The sequence below is a fragment of the Mytilus edulis genome, chromosome 12, assembly GCF_963676685.1.
Source record: "Mytilus edulis chromosome 12, xbMytEdul2.2, whole genome shotgun sequence".
Taxonomy (NCBI): Eukaryota; Metazoa; Mollusca; class Bivalvia; order Mytilida; family Mytilidae; genus Mytilus; species Mytilus edulis.
The window spans coordinates 39,549,118-39,572,287 of record NC_092355.1 but is presented as its reverse complement, the minus strand read 5'-3'; the positions used below and the strand labels follow the sequence as shown (position 1 = coordinate 39,572,287).

General features: G+C 31.6%; 1 protein-coding gene across 1 annotated transcript; it reads right to left on the bottom strand.

Annotated features, from left to right (window-relative positions):
* Window positions 1-3,912: 3,912 nt before the first annotated feature.
* On the bottom strand, window positions 3,913-8,645 carry LOC139498440 (perlucin-like). Its single transcript, XM_071286824.1, has 4 exons — window positions 8,505-8,645; window positions 6,934-7,025; window positions 5,712-5,799; window positions 3,913-4,198 (listed from the first exon to the last, which is right to left on the bottom strand). The coding sequence occupies exons 1-4, from the start codon at window positions 8,626-8,628 to the stop codon at window positions 3,984-3,986; spliced, it is 519 nt and encodes a 172-aa protein (XP_071142925.1). The 5' UTR covers window positions 8,629-8,645; the 3' UTR covers window positions 3,913-3,983.
* Between the last annotated feature and the right edge of the window lie 14,525 nt (window positions 8,646-23,170).

Here is a 23,170-nt window from a genome sequence, read left to right as displayed (position 1 = left end):
TCAAAACAAAACATAAGAAACAATCCATGTTTAAAAAAATCATCCTGAACATTAATGAAATATTTGTCACTGGACGTTACACAAAACAAAAGAAAATCAACAATTAAATAATCGTGTTATAACATGAACTTTAATATACAATTATTATGGCCTGCTTAAGCTAGTTTAATTTTAGATCTCAAACCTATCCGTTTTACTAGTTGAAGAACAAAAATAACACAAAAACCGTATAAAAGATTGTTAAGGTAGTATGGGTGTCTTTCGCCATCTTGCATTGTAAAATAGCATAGCACCTAAGGTCCAGATTTTCGATTAAGTCAGCAAAATCTGATGAGGAACACAATTAACTAATGTGAATTTGCATTTAAAAGAAAAAAATGTGTAGGATTTTAACTTTTTTTTACAAACATAGGTTATTTTTGCTTGATTTTCAATGTTTTTACCTTTGAGTATTAATGGAAGGTAACTCTGAAATAGTAAATTTCTACATGAACTTTGCTGTTTTATGTTTTTGCAAGAAAAAACGTACGGCGGCCCATCTTTTCTTTTGATATCCTGAAAGCATTTTCTTAAAAGCTATCTTCTCCTTTTTATTTTATAATTATATCATTTAGTTTAGCTTCTATTCACATTATGATGCCTTTTCCTATATAATCCATACAATATGTGTAATTTTTTCACAACCTGTAGCTTGAGAAAAAGCTCGGTGAAATATTTTTGAACATATCACAGACAAAGTAAGACAAATTATATCAGTTTAGGCAGTTAAGCTGCATTATGCTTTCACTCTAGGTTTGCTTCCCACCCCACCCCGGGAATTCTGAAATAGGTGTCACTGTCCGTATCTAGCAGGCTGGTAAGTTATGTATAACTAATTTGACACTTTTTCATGCTTTTAGGTCTTGAACAAAACAAATATGTCTACTATAACCTTTAATGATAGTCGAACAACCCCAAAAATCAATGACGTTAACGTTGCACATTGAAAATAGTGCTCAATGAAGAGTCTTACATTTTGATTTTTATCTTCTATGCTTTTGATAACAATGTTAAAGATGTGTATGTTTACATTTGCATGATTTGCCAAATGACAAAATGCGCATGAATATCGTTTGGTGGTAATTTTAAACCAGTTGACGAAAAGTAGATTTTAAGGATCTATTAATGTATTACAAAAGAGGGACGAAAGATACCAAAGGGACAGTCAAACTCATAAATCTAAAACAAACTGACAACGCCATGGCTAAAAATGAAAAAGACAAACGAACAACAGCACACACGACACAACATAGAAAACTAAAGAATAAACAACACGAACCCCACCAAAAACTAGGGGTGATCTCAGGTGCTCCGGAAGGGTAAGCAGATCCTGCTCCACATGCAGCACCCGTCGTATAGATGTGATACCAGGGACATATAATACATAGGGGTGAACGTGTATTGGGAGCGAATGACCCGATACCCAGAAACAGCTGTATACCTATTTTACATACGTGTCATTTAAAAATTTATTTATATATCGATTACATTCTATTTTGATAATTTCTTTTATCATAGATGCTCAACCGTATTACGCTACAAAACATGATAAAGTCTGAATAGCAGCTGCAAGCTTTTGAATACCAAATGTTTAGGGAAATATATTGCCCATATGCATTGCATTACCGATATAAATGGATATGATAATCATAATAATGCTTGATGATTGCCATGACCATGAAAGATAACTCCATAAGTAAAAGCTTCATGTGCAATAACATGGATGAATCGTACAGATTGTATAAATATCACATACCACATTTTCCACAAAATCTTGCACAATGATCTGTTACCTAAGAGAGTATGTCGGGTCCATACATACAGCACGGCCATAATCATTACAATTCTGTAAATTGTCATGACAACCTGGGGAGTATATTATGCTTATACAAGAGTTGTTATAATTTTGAAACGAAATACCAATAAAATAATTATAAAAAAATACACAAAAATTAAAAGAATTATTATTTCAAAACTTTTTTTAACTCCCAGTAGAATTTTCAGATTTGGTACGTATCATCATGCAGATACTGTTGGTACGTAACTCAACCGTTAGTGTTGTTTTGGAGGTATCTTTTAATGCGAGAGATTATTTTATTTATCATGATAGAATTAAGGAAAATGAATTGAATATCAGCAAAAACTACAGTAACTTTTCATTAACAACGATTTCACCGTTTCTAGAACACTTTGTTTATGAATCTGTTTGAGATTATTTAATTAGAGTACACGTTCATGAATTAAACAGACCTTACACGAACTGAGTTGACACGGCCTTAAGATTCTAAATAAAGATTTGAGTTTCTGTTTGTTCAAGGTTTTGGTTTTGTCTTGTTTATATATAGAGAAAACAAAAACATATTAAAGTTTCTCATGTATAAACAGAATTTGGAATAATCAAAACACTATCTATGCAAGACTTTCTTAAACACGTCGTTTTACTGATGTTGGTTATATACGTTACAAAAAATGTGTTGATTTCTCTTAAGTTCTTGTATGATTTTAAATTTAGCTATTATTATTTAAGTAATCTATTTCGATCATTACAGCAGATTTTTTTTGTTTGAAAAGACGAGAGAGCTAGGATTTCATAGTGAGTGAGAAAAAGGACATTCTTCTCATTTTGTTTTATCAACAACTCCAGATTTTTTTTCTAGAAACGCATTTTAAAAGTAAATCGAAAAATAATAGAAAATGAATATCTTCATCTTTTTTGCCAACAAAAATCCCACCAATGTCTAGAATCATTAAATTAAAAAAGAAGCAGATCACTTGTCATATAGTTATTGCAAATTGCACTGACACTCGTGTTCTAGAAATATAGTTTATAAGTTTATAAGTTAAATTTTTATTTCATGTTTAAGGCGATTTTCGTAAAAATGTAGACATATGACAGAATGGTAAAGATAGTTAATGAACGACGTTAATAAGTAATAAAATTGAGAATGGAAATGGGGAATGTGCCAAAGAGACAACAACCCGACCATAGAAAAAAACAACAGCAGAAGGCCACCAACAGGTCTTCAATGTAGCGAGAAATTCAAACCATATGTCTAATACTCCGATATCTGAAAGAGTACAGAAACTGTCATTTGATCAAAAATTATTACATATGTCGTTATATCGATTTTATTCTGCTGTGTGATTTTGGAAATTCACCGACTAAACAAAAGTGACATATCAAAGAACTTTTCTCAAAGACGATCTACAAATTTGATATGTTTGAACTCATGAAATAAATCAGGTTTATAATTTAGAACACCATCAGTGCTTTTTGTTTACATAATAGGCCAGTTACGGGATGGTGTAGTTAGTTGAATCTGTCATTTGACTTCCATCACCATGTGACTAAAATGTAGGCATTATTATTTCCCACGTATATTGAGCGAACGCGTGAGAAGTTTGATCTTATACTGCACAAAATAATAAAATTAAAATCTATTAAGTTGGCCACCTTGCCTTGAGTGGTACAGGAATTAGGATAACGTACTTACGGAACAGAAATTATTTCTAAACCACCCTGCAGAATGACGATTATGAAAGTGATTGAAACTTTAATAGAGCAGAGATACAGGCGCGCCTTCATTCTGGAAAATGACGTCATAAAGGCGTGCAAACTTGACGATTCATTCCGGTGAAAGAATCGTTGAGAAATGGCCTATTGTCATCCCTTATGCTTGAATCAAAACAGAGGAATTCAAAGTATCTAGTCAATAGAATTGTTGAACATGATTCAAAAGTCAAAATAGAAACGAGTGCAAAATCCGGTCAACGTCACTGATGCCTGGAGTTTGGACACCTCAGAAATTATTTGTTAATACATTGACAATTACAGAACACGTTGGTCAAATGGCTTCATAACATGCATGTTCATTAAAGAAAACTTTTCATTTTATTCACATGTTATTGTTGCAACGTGGATTCTTTAGTAACGAATTGACCCTTTATTTCTCGCAGATGAAATGACGATCATAATGACACCAAAGGTCATCAAATTTCATTGCTGAGACATACACTTGAACACAATGCTGATTATTGCCCGCATTATCAGGTTGCCCATTTCCCCATTGTAGGAAAGTTTGTCTTCCCAGTGTTGTTGCCTTTTGCCAATCACCCTCGCTAAATAAGTCAGTCAAACCAATATAAAAGTCCGGAAAACCTACAAAAACATAAATCAATTTTTGTAACATTAATACCAAAAAAAAATTAACTGACAGTTATGTTTCACAGTTCATTTTGTAACGTCTAATGGCAAATATGTCATGCCTGTTCACAACGGAAACAACAACTTTGTAACAGTTCATCAACGGACTCCTTAAGGAGGTTCGCTACTCAGTTTCAAAATAACAAACTTTCCATAACACTAGTATATATTGATAGGGGATTAACAAAGGAAACAAAAAAGCAAAACAAATATATAGGTCAATGTGCTTGATTTCAAGATATAAGCCATTGAAATTTTGGCAGGAAAATGTTCTCTCTTGATTTTTCATAGCTTTGTCATTGACAAGTTCTCAAAAACTATTAAAAATAACAAAGATTGTATAAGACTTTTACAGATGGCTTATAATTATACATGTAAATGATTTATAAAAAGAAAAATGAGGGTCAATGGGTAATTTTTTTTTAAGACCTTCAAATGGATAAAACCAGAGGATTCCGAAAATCTGACAAAAATCCCCAAACATGACAAGCGAACATACTTAAAGAGAGCACACCATGTTCTACAAAAGGTATTGCGTTCAAAGCCCTTGTTCCTACCGATATTATTCAGATTGTTTAACTTGTCACTGTACAGTCTTGTAAATTGGCATCAATTCCAATTTGTAGTAGCATAAGATTTTGGACCAGGAACACTTTGCCATAACACAATCAGCATTGCGCAACTACTGTTTGTCGCTATTTCTTTTTACCTTATGTTGTATTTTATTTATTGATAAGGTTTTCAAATGTTTATTTCTTTTCACGCATTTCTAAAAATTGAACGTTTATTTTATTTATTTCAAATATAACATGTTACAGTTGGTATATATAGAAGAACTAAAACACTTATTCAAGTGCTTACAGATGAAAGCTTATGTACATTTATACGTATGATTGTATAGAAGATATCTTTATTAAATTTCTCTGTTTGTAAGTGTCAAAACCAAACCACCTATATGAACAATGCTTCAAGCAACAAGCTTCTCATTTCCACAACTAAAGATTCTTTTATAATAATATACATGCATACAGTTATAGCATAACATTTCCATAACAATATTCGATTCTAAAATAATATATATTCATACAAAAGTAGTGCTTTGGTGCACGAAATGAATTAAATTGTCAATTTTGTTTGAAATTTTACTTTTTTATATTTTTTCTCACTTTTTTACGAGAGGTTTTGGAGTCTGGTTTATTTCTAAAATTTACACTTGATTCGACCTTATTTTGTTGTTTTTTCTATGGGTTGAGGTTATGTCTTTAAAGGAGTGGCGAACGATAACAAAGGGACAGTCAAACTCATAGATCGAAAATAAACTGACAACGCCATGGCTAAACTAGGAATAGACAAACAGACAAATAATAGTACACAAGACACAACTTAGAAAACAAAAGACTAAGCAACACGAACCTCACCAAAAACTCGGTGGGGGGGGGGGTCGTAGGAAGGGTAAATGTATACTTACGTCGTCCCTGCACATGTCTTTTTATCATGTTCCATTCAAATCGACTGTCGATCTCAATCAATTTCCCACCAACAGATTTGCAAAAACTCTAACAAAAACAAAAGTACCACAATGATAGATAAAACGTTGATGACAATTTTAATATTACGACCTATATATGTATCATTAACAAATATACTCAAAGTATATCTACTGTTAGCGGACAATCATTCAAGCAGCCAACTGGTTGTTCCGCGTTATTCCAGTCTTATGTATACGACCAGGTGAACTCAATTTGCGACATCAAAACCCAGGTTTTATGTAGGCGAAGCTTCAAATACAATAGGTTATTTCTATTCTAACACAAAATAAACAAATCAGTGCATTTTCAATTATTATTAAAAAAAAAGGTGACGTCATACATATGGTGCCGGTGTCAAATGAAAACACCGGGCGTGTTTAAGACGCATCAGGATATAGTAAACGTAGATAAAAAGAACATTTTAAAGTGAAAATGGGATTTTTCAAAATTTATAAACTTATATGTCAATACATTCAATTTACGATATCGGCCTCTTTTAGCTTCAGACAGTTATATAGATGATTTGTTGTTATCCAGTAAGAACGATTCATCGGATACAAATTCGATTATTTTAATATAAATTTCATTTGTTAAATGAAAACAAATCTACGGCTGCCATGTACTATTTCATGCTTTAATCATTGATTGGTGTTCCTTTAAACATTGTTGAGTTGATGTTGTCTTAGTAATTATTCCTTTTCTCTGTCAAATGAGTGTGTCACAACTATACAATAATTTATATATTCATGCACAAAAACACCAAAATTCACCTTTATATATGGTGGGCAGTACGGAACAGTCAAACCAGTCTTGTGTAAATAGGGCTTTCTTGGTTGATGATAATACCATATTTTTCATATTAGAATCAAAATAGTTAATGGTAGACGGATATTTGTTATCAAAATGACCATGGGTTGGAGTTTTATATTAAAATATTCGCTTAAAATGCCCAAACCCATGGTTAAACGAAAAACATAATAATCATTGCATTGGACCTTATGCATGTTATGGAACAAATGATAATGGTTAAGGTCTGATTTTACATTATTTTATTTTCTCTGTTATATAAATGGAACTCAATATTTTCGACTTAGCTCTTCGTGAGAAATTGTTTTGATAAATCAAACGATTTTATTTCTTTAGACATTAATGAACACATACCAGTGCCGTGTAAAAGTTTGTAGAAAATCGACTAAAGTAGTAACATGACTGATTTTCATTAACCCAACCAATATCACACCTGCTTAAACCACCTGTAAAAGAGGAGGTCTTATATTTTTTGTATATATATTAATGAAATGACATAGATATGTTAAAAAATACAAATGAGACTTAATATTATATTTAGAAAATTTAAATGTAAATTTTTTTTAAATAACGAATCCTATTCAAATGGTTTTACAGGATTATATTAAACGTAGCTGTATTTGGCAAAACGGTAAGAACTGTTTGGTCCTCAATGCTCCTCAACTTCGTACTTTATGTTGCTTTTTTTAATTTTTTTTTTCATTCGAGGGCCACTGTTCAGTCTTTGGAGGACGAAACGCTCGTCTGGTGAAAATTCAAATTTAAATCCTGGTATCTATGATGAGTTTATTTGCATTTGTATTTATTGCTTTGTACTATGAGATACTGACAATCTATAGCTAGTATACTGTATGGTTTTAGCCCATAGTCTAACGTCGGACTGTAGTGTTGTATATATTTCTCATTTATCCCTGAAGGAGATCTGAGATCATAATAGTTTCCATGCCCGATTATGTACAACAACTGTACAGTTCTACGTATGATCACACAATATTCAAATATGTGTTTAATCATCATCACGATTATCTTATTATCTTATATTATCTTATAGACGATAAATTTTAAAAGACCAGGACTATTCAGTGTGAGAAAAACAACATCATATTTGAATTTGTTTAATAGTATTTGGCTTTTTGACAAGTTACGTGGTATGGTACCTTATGGTCATAAAGAGTGTTTAATAATTAGATAAAATCAGTATTAAAAAAATCAATAGTCTTGGCCTTGTTTTTTGTAGGTATACCTGTTCAAGGTATGAACATAGATGATGTGACGTATTTTAATGTACTATAATTAGCATCTTTCGGGCTATTCAAAACATGATTTACCTATCTTATCGAATGAAAAAAATTGAGGGGAAATTGGCCATAGCTCTTTAAAAAAAAATTTAAAGGTGTGTAAAAAAAACATAATTTTTTGGTTTCATTAAAAAATACTTTGTTTTCTACATAATCTATGTAAAGTTATAGTTTTCTCGGGACAATTTAGTTTTGTAAAATAATTAACTGTTATTTATATCTTCAAAATCAAGGAATATTGTTATCAACGATCAATGCTGAATCCACGTTAAATTAATAATGTCTATGTCTTCAAACGGCATAAAGAAATGAAAGTTTAATGTTCGTAATATATGTTTAACTTACCAATTAAAATATATAAGATACAAGTTAGATGAATCAAATAAATCCATGTACCGTAAATTCGGAATTTTTGCGTGTATTTAAAATTGCAAATGTTGAACTACGGACACAATCACGAGACTAATTGTAGCAATTTGAGAAAGACGAGGTTTTCCAAGCTACTCGGTCGCGATTTTCGTAGTAATAAAATGCCCCAAAATATTTCTGCATTTTTAAAAGTGTAATGTAATTTTTAAAAGTGTAAGTGTAATTTTTAAAAGTGTAAAAGTGTAATGATTAACAAACCTCTGAAAAACGATATCATAAGAAGCAGAGTAACAATCTTTGCTGAATCCATCCTAGCAGCTAGAGCGTTGACAGTGTAGATTAAAATATTTAAGTCGTGTAAATCACGGATGTATTTGAACATATTTTTACATAAAGGACGCTTCCGATAAAACATGTTTTAAAAAGGAAGCTTCCAATACATTGAAAGTCACTGATTGACAATTGCGTTGTGAAAAAAATAAAAAAATAATACGTTTTATATTGATATCCTAAAATTCAAAATTTGATTTTATTTGAAACGTTTGTTGAAATACATAATCTTTTGGTTTCATAAGAAATACTTTGTTATCTACGTAAAGTTAAAGATTTAAGGATAATTTCATCTTGTAAAATAATTTACTCTTATTTATATCCAAAAAAACAAAGAAAAATGGTACCAACAATAACTACTGAATCCACGTTAATTAATAATGTTTATGTCATCATACGGCATACAAAAATGAACGTTTAATGTTCATGATATATTTTTAACTTATCAATTAAAATATATAAGATACAAGTTAGATGAATCAAACAAATCCATGTACATGTACCGAAAATTCGGATTTTTTTTCGTGTATTTAAAGGTGCAAATGTTGAACTACGGACACAAACACGAGACTAATTGTAGCAATTTGAGAAAGGCGAGGTTTTCCAAAGGTACTCTGTCGCCATTTTCGTAGTAATAAAATGCCCAAAAATATTTCTGAATTTATAAATGTAATGATTACAAACATCTGAAAAACGATATCATAACAAACAGAGTAAAAATCTTTGCTGAATCCATCCTAGCAGATAGAGCGTTGACAGTTTAGATTAAAATATTTAAGTTGTGTAAAATCACGGATGTGTTAAACATGTTTTAAAAAAGGAAGCTTCCGATACATGGAAGGCCACTAATTGACAATTGCGTTGTAAAAAAAAAAATAATACGTCTTATATTGAAAGATTTTCATATCCATTTTTCCTTCACCTTGCATCAAATTATCACAGGACATACTGTTAGAGTTTTAGCTAGTAATCCTTTAAATAAGAAATACAAATTAAAATTAAAAACCAATTGTTCAGAGAACAATTGAAGGTCTTTCCATCAAAACAATGTATTTTGATATGAAAAGTTGTGAAACTCAGTTTAAAATGTCATTTCAATCGTCAAATGATAGCTCCTGGTAAGCTGATTCCAAAAATATATTGTTTCCATACATTTTTTTTAAATAAGGGAGATAATTTGTTACTTCCGGTTTGAAAAATGTTACTTCCGATTATATTTGAATATTTACTTGACACTAATTCCAAAAATATCTGGTTCTATATACTTTTATATTAATAAAGTACAAACAAATAGCTACTTCCGGTTTACAAAAGGTCACTTCCGGTTGTTTTTTTCAAGGTTAAATGGTTTGATACCTTTTTCTAAAAGTTGTATATCTTTATCATGTATACATATAGAATAAAAGCAAAGGTCAAAATCTAGAACGTCAAATTAAGCTATGACCTTGAGATCAATTTGAAGGTCATAAACCAAGGACCTCAAATCAAAAGACCATAGGTCTTAATTATATTTAGTTAATGAGTTATATCACCAAACGCGTATTTTTAAATACTAGAGGGGAGAAAACTCCCTTTTACATTCAACGTACGCTTGCAATCAAAATTTGCATCTTACGACATGTCGCAACAAACAATTTAGTAAAAATAATTTGTTGATATCTTATACAGTCTTTGGATATAAGTGAAAATAAGCCAAATTCAAATATTAGAATATGACCTTGACCTTTGACCTTGACCTAATTTTCATTTTTTGGGACCAAGGACCTCAAATCAAAAGATCCTAGGTCTCTATCACTTATGATTTATAAGATAGAAATTCATATCACTTATATCAGATGCATAAGGGGAAATAACTCTCATATGGAGCGGTCATATCGCTTCGGTCAAAATAGGACAAATCATGCCAAGGATATAACGAGCAATTTTGTAAAATAAATTTGTCATAATCTTTTACGGTTGCAAAGGAGATGCGATAACAAGGAAAACAGTGTTTGGGGAGATAACTCCTACAAAGAAAAGTATTCGTTTACGCAGGGTAAATTTCAAAAGCGCATACACTGTTCGATATCATATACAAAATATCTAAGCGACATATTGCGAAACAAATGTTTATCGCAAGAACAAAATTAGGCGGAAGAAAAAAAAAATAATCAGAAGAAAAACAATAGGTCTTTCCACAGAAAAGTGGAAAGACCTAATAATCAGATCAAATACAATAGGCTTTCCACAGAAAAGTGGAAAGACCTAATAATATGGAAAAAACTAACTTTAAAATGTCATTTCAATCGTCAAATGATAGCTCCTGGTAAGCTGATTCCAAAAATATATTGTTTCCATACATTTTTTTTAAATAAGGGAGATAATTTGTTACTTCCGGTTTGAAAAATGTTACTTCCGATTATATTTGAATATTTACTTGACACTAATTCCAAAAATATCTGGTTCTTTATACTTTTATATTAATAAAGTACAAAAAAATAGCTACTTCCGGTTTACAAAAGGTCACTTCCGGTTGTTTTTTTCAAGGTTAAATGGTTTGAAACCTTTTTCTAAAAGTTGTATATCTTTATCATGTATACATATAGAATAAAAGCAAAGGTCAAAATCTAGAACGTCAAATTAAGCTATGACCTTGAGATCAATTTCAAGGTCATACACCAAGGACCTCAAATCAAAAGACCATAGGTCTTAATTATATTTAGTTAATGAGTTATATCACCAAACGCGTATTTTTAAATACAAGAGGGGAGAAAACTCCCTTTTACATTCAACGTACGCTTGCAATCAAAATTTACATCTTACGACATGTCGCAACTAACAATTTAGTAAAAATAATTTGTTGATATCTTATACAGTCTTTGGATATAAGTGAAAATAAGCCAAATTCAAATATTAGAATATGACCTTGACCTTTGACCTTGACCTAATTTTCATTTTTTGGGACCAAGGACCTCAAATCAAAAGATCCTAGGTCTCTATCACTTATGATTTATAAGATAGAAATTCATATCACTTATATCAGATGCATAAGGGGAAATAGCTCTCATATGGAGGGGTCATATCGCTTCGGTCAAAATTGGACAAATCATGCCAAGGATATAACGAGCAATTTTGTAAAATAAATTTGTCATAATCTTTTACGGTTGCGAAGGAGATGCGCTAACAAGGAAAACAGTGTTTGGGGAGATAACTCCTACAAAGAAAAGTATTCGTTTACGCAGGGTAAATTTCAAAAGCGCATAAACTGTTCGATATCATATACCAAATATCTAAGCGACTTATTGCGAAACAAATGTTTATCGCAAGAACAAAATTAGGCGGAAGAAAAAAAAAAAAAAAAAAATAATCAGAAGAAAAACAATAGGTCTTTCCACAGAAAAGTGGAAAGACCTAATTAGTAAAATAAACCTTCCCAGTTTTATCAAATACATAAGATGTAAACAATTTAAAAAGTTAATGAAAAAACAACTAATAGTAATAAGGAGACAATATGATATCTATAAAATTCAAACTACATGAAATGACGATTTTGATACAAATATGTTCGGAAATTAATTATATAACAATTATAGCCTTTGTATGAGGTCGATACAAGTATACAATGGAAAAAATATTATCAACAACACAACTTCTAGGTTATCTACGTGCATAAATAAACGTATTGGTAATGCCACTACAGCCATATTATTTAACAAAAATGCACGTGGATATCCACAAATTTTCCCGTGCAATGCCAAAAAATGACTAACCTGTTTTAGATTAACTTCTCAAAATACTATAAGGTCAACAGTGAACGGGAGAACCTTTTCGCTCTCCTTTTCCTGTGATATTACCTGAAAAACTCAAAACCTAATATATGTGGTAACTTGAACCCAACCTAAGTGTGGTATTCAATATGTGGGACAGACGGGACGAGAGTATTTCAGAAGAAATCAAGAACATCTCTACCGCTTTCGTAGACCCAAAAAATTCAAAAGTTTAGTATATCAGCTTTTAGATAAGCATAATCATAATCTGAAATATATAAAATTCTAACCGCTCGAAACCGTTCAAAAACAACCTGGAGAATCGCACAAGCAATTTGAAAAATCGCGCGAAGTTCGCGAATTGTTTTGGATAAAAAGACTTCAAACAGCTTATCCTCTCGGTCTAAATGATAAAATATTAGGGCAGGGGAACATATCTAAAACTCATATCGATGTCATTAATATTGTTGATAAACGACTTAGAAATAATAGGTCTCATGGTAAACGCAAGAACCGTAATCAACGTATTAAACATCGTATAAATTATACACTTGCTGATCTGTTATCTATAATAAAGAATAATGGCAGACATTAAGTATTATGCAAACTGGGTCAGATACCTATAAGTAAATTATATGCTATTTTTCTGGAGTGTGATAAAATTTCTTTTTTTAGCCCATTTTATGAATACACCCGTATTATTACAGCCTTTTGTCATCACAGGCTTTTTCCTATTATTGATAAACCTGAAAATCATAAACGACATTTTCTCAAATTAAAATATATAAATAGAGGTATTGATTTTATTAATTTGTCTAGCATATTCAATGACTCTTCTGTCTATAGCTTAATACCTCCATATTTTGATAATATAGAACAACCCATTATTTCGTATTCTTATAAAAAACCAAGCAGAAATTTGATTTTCAATCATACGTCAATTACAACAGACGTCAATATAGCAAATAATGTTCCTTCCACTTGAGATTGCGAAACATCTAGTTTTAAATATGTTCCCTATGGTCATGTTATCACAGGAGACCTTAACATCGTCGATGACCGTGAAGTCATAACTTTTCTAAAGAAAGGACCGAAATACCGTCCTCCATCTACAATAGATTGGAAACAGTGTCGTCAGGTCATTAAAGACGCTCTGTCTGCCTATTGTAAAAATTGGTGCAAACGTGAAAAATCCGATAAAAAATCTTTAGACAGTTATTTGAATAAAATTATGAATACGGTTGATATTCGAATATCTCATTTAGAAAACAATTCTGAAATTAATGATAGGAACCATGATATACCCATTTCTAGAATAAAAAACAAACTCAAGGTACTCGCAGAGCGGTTTGTGTTCGTACCGGCAGACAAGGCAGCAAATAATGTAGTGGTGGTGTGACGCATATACTACACGAAAGTTCTTCAAAACGAAATTATCAATTCCTCTACATTCAGGTCAGTGCGCACCACAGAGAGTCAAATCGTTAACAAGCATACCACTGCCACTGCCCAGCTTAAAGCATCTTCCGAACATTTGAAAGTCCCTACCATGTACTGGTTACCGAAATTACACAAAAACCATTTAAATTCCGTTTCATCTCCGCTTTCAGTAAGTGTTCTACTACTAATCTATCAGTGCTTCTAACCACCTCCCTTACTACTATCAAAGAACTGGTTATTAACTTTTGTAATAAAGCTTATGAAAATAATGGAATTATTTATTTTTGGAGTGTTAAAAATTCTTTAGAGGTTTTAGATAAAATACATGCTTTCAATGGTCCTTACAATTCTGTTGACAGTTATGATTTTTCTACTCTGTACACTACACTTCCACACAATCTTATAAAGAAAAAGTTTTTGTATTTGATAAAATGGTCTTTCGAAAAATCTCATTGTAATTTTATTTGCTGTAACTCGTTTAAGGCCTTTTTCTGTAACGAAAAAGGAAAGTATGCTAGATACACTTACTGGAAATGTGAGGATACGATTGAAGCTTTAAACTTTCTGCTTGATAACATTTATGTACGTTTCGGCGATAAAGTGTATCGTCAGGTAGTAGGTATTCCTATGGGCACCAACTGTGCCCCTTTAATAGCAGATTTATTTCTATATTGCTATGAATCTCAGTTTATGACCAAACTCAGTAAAGACCCATCATTGTTACATTTGGTTGATACATTCAAAAATACCTACCGTTATCTGGATGATATTTTTTCGTTGAATAATCCAGAGTTCTCTAAATATACTTCAGAAATTTACCCAAACGAACTTACTTTAACTAAATCTAACATAAACAGCAGCAGTTGTCCTTTTCTAGATTTAGACATTTCAATTTCAAACGGGAAACTTCACACTAAAATTAACGACAAAAGAGACGATTTTTCATTTCCTATTGTTAATTTTCCTTTTTTAGACGGCGATGTGCCTTTGGCTCCATCATACGGTGTTTATATATCGCAACTCGTTCGGTTTGCCCGTGTGTGTTCTGATGTCATAGATTTTAACGAACGTAATCAATGCATCACTGGTAAATTGTTGTGTCAGGGATTTCGATACCATAAATTACTTAAAACTTTTACTAAATTCTTTCATAGATACAAAGATTTGATTAGTAAATTTGGCTATACCTGTAGAAAGCTTATTAAAAATGGTATTTCACATCCTAAATTTTATGGTAATATTGTACGTAAAGCGAGGAAATCACTATGTGATCCTTGTAAACTCATCGAATCTTTAAACAAACTTATAAGTAAGGGTTATCGTACCAATATTGTAATAAGATCTCTGAATATAGTTCACATTGGCACTAGTATTGATATTGTCATTAGCAAATTAAAACATAACTAAATTTCATTATTTTTTGAGGCGATATGTATAGAGACACAGACACGTTAACTTTTATTTCTATAGAAGTCGCTCTTCACTATACTACTACCTGTCGATACATTTAATTTTGGCATTGCACAAGTCGTGTCTTCTTTGACTATTAATGACGTTAAAATACTAAATCCCTGTGATGTGTTTTAGTCGATTGTAGTCTCTGATGCATGATTTTTTTATTATTAATTGGTTTTGGCTTTTAACTAGCTGTCAGTAACTGCGAGTACTCTCAAATCGTATTTTCTTGTTAATTCTACCTGTTGATACTGTTTATAATGCTTTTTTGTTATTTTTTATTTATATGGATCTTGTCTGTACACCAGCTTTGATTATTTGTAATATCTTCAATTTTTCACTTATTCTTACAACATTTGTATAAACTTCAAGATTATAAAAAAACCGGTTTTTTTTCTAAAGTGAACATTGATTGGTTAAATATTTCTCAGTCATGTCCTGTTTTTGAATTTGTTTGTTAGCTTTTTGGTCATGAATGTTTGTCTCTAATATTTAAGTAACTGTGCATTTGTATTCAGATATCGCAGATCAAATTTATTCGTTCATTGTTTAATCATACGTTTTTTGATTGAGTTAAGTCTGCCAATTGATATTTTATCGTATGTTTTTCTTTGTTGTGATGTTATGCTATTGTTTCAGAAAAAGGGAGAAGGTTTGGATCCATTAAAACGTTTAATCCCGCTGCAAATGTTTGCACCTGTCCTAAGTCAGGAATCTGATGTACAGTAGTTGTCGTTTGTTTATGTAATATATACGTGTTTCTCGTTTCTCGTTTTGTTTATATAGATTAGACCGTTGGTTTTCCCGTTTGAATGGTTTTACACTAGTAATTTTGGGGCCCTTTATAGCTTGTTGTTCGGTGTGAGCTAAGGCTCCGTGTTGAAGGCCGTACTTTAACCTATAATGGTTTACTTTTTAAATTGTTATTTGTATGGAGAGTTGTCTCATTGGCACTCACACCACATCTTCCTATATCTATTGACCTGAAAGAAGTATATTGACTGAGGACGGTAGTAAAGTATGTGACCTATACTTGTCATATCTGTGTCGTTTGGTCTCTAGTGAAGAGTTGTTTCATTGGCATTCATACAACATCTTCTGATTTGTATAGGACATCCAAACAATTTCCTATAACTCGTCGTAATTTCATAGTTTTGTAGAAAACAAGTTATGTGTATTTAACTCGCCCCTTTTTTTAAATTTCGGAATCCTTTTTTTACAATCTGACCCTTAGATGTGTCCAAAAGAAGAATATATTAAAATGATTATACTTTAATTACTTCTTAAACATGAAGGTTTAAATGGGTTGTCCCTCCATTCTTTATTTTTCAAATTCTAAGGTCATGCCCATAATTCTTTTCTCTATCCGCCATCAAGACCTTTATGTATAGTTAGTGCAAAGAAAGCTTTTTGAGTTTTCATCAATTACGTTTGACGTTCTACCTCAGGCAGAATAAATTTGTTTTGAATCGCACAGTGTAAAAAGATCATTTTTATTTTGGTATTATGGAAGAAAGGACCCTGGCCAGTTTTGGGATTTTTTTTGTGCGATTTTCAATTAAAATGTGGAAAAGAAGTCGTTGGAGTATCACCAACCGAAAACCAAACCTATTTAAATATATTCTGTCGTAGCGTTCAGTTTTGATAACTACACATTTGCAGTTAAACTCATGATTTACAGCATGATAGATTCCATCAACATGAACATGTCAACGAGCAAGTGCAACTGTTGTGAAAAATAATTTAAAGATTTTGGACCCATTAGTGAATTAGTCATGTTAATGTTGCTTTTTATGTTAATTTTCCCCCCCCTATATTTTTGCATTTTTATTGGTGAATACTTTCAGACGAATTATATCACTTTAGAATTATTCCAGAAACTAAAATCATCAGACATATGCATTATTATCATGGATAATTTTTCTGACATTATGTATATCTACATTTTTCGTTAATGAGTCTCGCTAATGAATCAACATTAGCTGTTTTATAATGAACTCTAAGTTTTTACTCACCTATATGGTGATTTTATTTTAAATATGTCCATATAACATTGCCTTAAAACTATATTTCTCCTTTAAGATTTCTTCAAGGTAATTGACATGGCATTGAACTTTGTTTTGTTATTTACACAAATCATTTTCTGTTTTTGTTTGATTTTGATTTCAAAACATTTTCCTTTTCAAAGACTAGAGTTTTATTGATTAATATATATTAAGATCGTCAATTGATTTCTGTGTCTTTAAAAGTATCGTTTCAAAGACGGCTAGAGCAAGATAGGAAATTATTTAATGGCTATAAAAGCATAATGAATGCAGCACACACATTGTTATAATAAGAAACAAAGGTTTAACATTAGGAATATCCGGATTTTCCTACATATATATCATCGTCTAAATAATTTCATTGATACAACTGTTGGCAGGTGATTAAATGTTGCTCGCTTGATGTCAAGTGGCAAATATTTCATGTATATCCAGGACAAGATAGAAAAAAAATACACGGGGTACATTTTGCAAAAACGTGAGACATAGATGTATTCATCTGCGACTTGAATATATGTATACTTGTATAAGACCTGAACTTTGCCTTGACAAAACCCAACAAATTAATGATGACATGGGTCTTTATAGTTTATAAAATGTGGCTCTATTAATACAATATGCGTTGCATTTAATGTTTTGTGACTCAGTAACTCCGAGTACCCTAATTACTTAGGTATTGGTGTCCTTATTATCGGTTTTGCATTTTTTGTCCCTTTTGCCAATGTTTGCAATTGTGTTATGCCTACCGTAGAAATGTTTGAGGTTACACTGGACATATAAACGCTGAAACTTTTGAGTGATTTGGGTATTACAAAGAGGAAACTTTTAGGCGGATGAAAATAAGTGCATACGTTTGACTGGAAAAAAATAATGGACATTTTTTTTTTTTGGGGGGGGGAGGGTGTCTTCGACAGGTTTGTAAAATTTGTGATTTTAAGTCCTCGTCTGAGCAAGATTGACACGATTTGGTGAGAAGGACACGTCTGGAACTCGTTTATCGAAATATCTGAGAGTTATAAATAAATTTGTATATATGAGTCTAGAAAATAAGTCCATGGATTAGTTTATTTGTTACTTTATATTGAAATGAACAATTGTATAATTGAAAAACTATACTTAACTTGTTTTCAAGTAGGCCTTTCATATTCAAAAGCTTCTTTTGGTTTTTGATTTTATAAATCAAGGTATAAAATAGACAGTATCAATTAGATAAATATATAAGCACCAAGCGTACTTATGGTTCCAATTTTGGCAAATCTTATATATGTAAACGATTGCTTGGCGTGCTATATATATCTATAGTTTCATGTTCGTTCTTATCGAGGCTGTAAAACATAGAAAACTATCCAATTACCGTTTATATGGTATGATAGCTGATTAGTACAAGAAGCTGCGTACGTGATGTTGTAAGGAATACCTGCATTCAAAGGTATACAATTTTATTATCTCTCTGTTCACAAATTTCCGTTCATTATTGAAATCGCTTGCGTGGAAATGATATTTTAATGAGGATGTAACGGGAAATATTTTGTAAAATACGTCAATACAATAAAGAAATATATAACCTAGGGTTTGAGGATATGTCTATTTTAGACCGGTCGTTGGCTTCATATGTTTTTTTTTAAATATTTTTAGTGTGGTTTGCTGACATGATTATGTTATAACAAACCTCCTTTTATATTTGACTGTGTGTTTTCTGGTTGAAATGTATGTTATTTCAAATGCATGAGGTATACGATTTGTGTCGTTCGTCAAGAAGTAACTCCCTACCAGACCGAAGCAACAAAACTCATCTCCGCTTTCACAACTTTTTGGAATTTTGGATCCTCAATGCTCTTCAACTTTGTACTTGTTTGGCTTTATAAATATTTTGATTCTTGCGTCACTGATGAGTCTTATGTAGACGAAACGCGCGTGTGGCGTACTAAATTATAATCCTGGTACCTTTGATAACTAGATTTATATTATTTAATACTTTTTTTGTGCTCATGTTTTGATGTCAATTCTTTTTCTTTTTGTCATTTTCGCAATAGCTATTCTGTCTGGATCATAACGAGAACAAAAAACTATTAATAACAATGTATTCTCGAGATTTTATGAATATATATATAAAAACACCTAGGCAATCAAGGAAGTCTTAAAATCCCTAATAATTAATAAGGATATCTATATAACATATTTTTAAAACGTGTGATAATTTCAAAACCTTTTATAATAACAAATATCACGAATAGATGAAGCAAAAAGCAGAATAACATTTCAAAACACAGGCATTTTCAATTAAAAATCTCTACAATGTTGTTATTTCCGGTTAAACAATATGAAGACATTTTTAATGAATTTGTGAACATACTGTTTGACATTAAAAGGTAATAAGAAAATAATGCCTTCAGAATCCTCAATTGAAATACTTTGCTTACGTAAATACTTCAAACTGACAAGATATTTTTAAAAGGCCTTAATTGGATGTGACATTTGAAATGCATCCTGTTGAATATTCGTTCACCCTCATGGATCAGAATTAAAGACCATATAAAAGATAATTTTGCAACGTAGATGAGGAATCCTTGTCTGGAACGTGTTAAACTATGGTTCGTCATTACACTAAACAAACAGGAATCTTAAACTTATCACTATCTTCGATATCCGTATCCTTATAAGAATGACGTTTTCTCTGACACTCCCAACACTTACGGAAAATATTCATTAGATACTAGTGCGAAATCAAACACTAAATTTGAAATTCAAAACTAAGTGATTTAATGACAGGAATATCTGTATAGTTACCATTCAATCAATTTCCCAGAAATATAGCAGACTTAATTATAGCATGAAACACAGTCAACGGTAATACAATAGAAAAACAACCATGGTTTACAGTACGATTCCCTATATGCATGTTGCTTATGTCGTACTTGGGATATCGTCTTGTTCAACTAACGCACTACTTGTTTGGATTATATTTCGTAAACGACGTCTTCGCACGAGTAGTAACATTATCATTGCCAGTCTGTCAATCAGCGATTTCTTATTAGGAGCGACAATAGCACCTGTAGAAGTAGCCCATACTCTACAGAAAAACTTTACTATTGTTGGTTATGGATGCTTAGCACATCAAGTCGTGATGATATATATACCACTTGTATCTATACTTCATTTACTGGTAGTTGCATTGGAACGATTTGTAAAAATTGTGTATCCGCTTCGTTATGTTATCATTATAACAAGTAATAAAGTAGCAGTATTGATTTTTCTTGCTTGGACTGTTCCACTTTGTGTGTCTGTAGTACCCTTTACAACTTCGGACGTTTTTTCCACAGGAAATTCCTCTGACCAATCATGCTCTACGCTTGATCTACTTTCCTGTCCTTACATTGCATTTGTGTTCACCGTTATTGGCGTTACCTGTATAATAATTACTTTCTTGTATGGAATTATATTGAAAATAGCCTGTCGTCATGCAAAAGAAATTCGATGTAGGAACTTTCGAATATGTAAACAGAAGGGCACTAACAATATACGTGAGTTCAGAATTGTCGGTGTATTAATAGTAACTGTTGGTTATTTCATAGTATCATGGACACCTTTTACTATTGCTGTTATTGAACAATGCATATCTTCCGGATATCCGGTCTTCTGGTATCCTGTCGTATTTCTTGCTTATTTCAATTCTACAGTTAATCCGATAATATACGGAATAGGAAACAGGGATCTCAGAATGTCATTGATGGAGTTATGTTTTGGTAGGAAGCATGCACAAGTCCCTAGTTATGTTACCAAAATAACAACAATTGCACAATACGGGGATTCCGTTGTGGAAACAGCTTTTTAAGTTTGTTATAATTGAGGTGATATTGCAGGTATACTAGTACTTAATAATGTTGGATGACATGATGAAGATAACGTTAGAAGCAATCATATTTTTCTATTGTTTTGCTGTGCTTAAAATTTAACCCCAACCTAATACACTAGGAATCAATTTTCTTGGATTTTATGTTTATAGAACAAAAATGAATTACAAGAAAGTGAAGAAATAAAAACATAATTTAAAGACACTAAATGTCGAATGTAAGTTTACTCTAAAGCTGATGATTTTTATAGAGACATAGTTGATCGACTATTTTTATTTTTGATATTGTTTATATTCACTAAATAAGTTAACCACTGTATATGAAGCTATAATAAAATAATTGGAAAGGAGAAAAAATATATATCGACTTTTAAATACTGAAAGATTTTCGAAAAACAATTATGGAAAATATCCCAAACAACTATTCCTGAATATTGGCGCTTGAATTTGGATGGAAGGATAATAATGTGACTGTTTTGTGAGCACTTAACCCAATCTTTCCCAAGAAGGTGGTGTGATAACACAGCGCGCACAAGAATAAATACGGGGAAAAGTGCTTACCTCATCAGACATGTACAAAACACATACCCCATTAACCATGCTAACGACACGTGCAACGTACTAACTTAATATGCTTGTTTTTTGTAAATTTATTTTACTCATTATTTCTAAAGATGATATATGTAATAAAGTAACTTTAGCTTGGATGCTTTACATGATGGTCTTAAACCATAGAAATTATACGAATGCCTGCTCCGAATGAACTCATTATAGATATCAGGATTAAAATTGTGTACTCCAGACTTGTCTAAAAAAGATTCATCAGTGACGCATGAGTTTAAAATGTTAAAAAGGCCGTACGAGTTAAAGAACTCGGAACAGGTTTACTTTTTCACACAATTGGTGTACTAGTACATCGAATCCATCAAGATTTAATTATATTGACTAAGAGTAAGTTATCGATCCTATTCAAAATTGTAAATTGGTGATTAATTCATCGATTAAATTTGTACCTTCTTTGGGCGGAATAATTTTTTCATGCTTTATTAATGACGTTGTAAGAGAGGTTGAACATACAAAATAAACATTCAAACACAATAGTCGAATACAACCTAACAATGTCATGCCATGGCAAAAAAAGGGACAATAAAAAAAAAAAAAAAAAAACAATCCATAACATTCATCTGATAGTAAATATATATTTTTTACGGAGGTGAATATAAGCACCTTGTGGTCATCACCGTACGGCATTCAACAATCATATAAACCTACACATTAGAGTTGAGGCTAAAAACACAAATACCAATTCATACCTATAACATTATTGCTTGAAATAATGTTTCTCTCATCTACGGTCGTGTCCTGATTCCCCGTCACTATCTTTACGCGATACCGGCCTGTTAATTCTCGCGTCAAGATATTTGTTTGAAAGGACACACATTCAAAAAGAGACAGAACATGAAGGTGGGATATTTGTGATGCAACATTAAAAGGACACATTTATGAGTGGCGAATATAGATCTGAGACTGGGCATAGATCTGAGGTTAACGTATAAAACTATGTTCGTCCGTTTCCGTTTAAACGTAAATATAACAAAGAAGATGTGGTATGATTGCCAATGAGACAACTTTCCACAAGAGACCAAAATGACACAGACATTAACAACTATAGATAAGTTAAGATACTAAGTACTATGTAATTGAACATCATTGATATCAACACTAAAATTAACACCAAAAGGTTAGAAAGTGTGTACGAGTTTATGACCTTAATATTTCTTACAGACAACATGATTAAATAGTAATACTGTCATACGTCACGAAAGGTATTTGCAATAAAGGTGGTCGACTTTAACAAGACCTTGCCAGAATAAACATTGTTGGTAGATTTAAAAAATTTATATATGTTTCCACAATATGTCAGGTGAACATGTTAAACTGATGTATCCGAAGCTTTAATAATTTATTTTATTAAACCTCAAAGTAAATTTACTCCCACAATAGGATGTTTATAAGAACGGTTTTCCTTGATGTAACTAAATTGATCAGTCTTTCGTA

Coding starts and splice junctions, on each gene's coding strand:
- LOC139498440 (XM_071286824.1), bottom strand. CDS start 8,628: ATGTTCAAATACATCCGTGATTTACACGACTTAAATATTTTAATCTAC. Junction 5,800..6,933: donor CAAACTTTTACACGGCACTG/GTATGTGTTCAT, acceptor TGTTTTTGTTAG/AGTTTTTGCAAATCTGTTGG. Junction 4,199..5,711: donor AAGACATGTGCAGGGACGAC/GTAAGTATACAT, acceptor ATGTTTTTGTAG/GTTTTCCGGACTTTTATATT.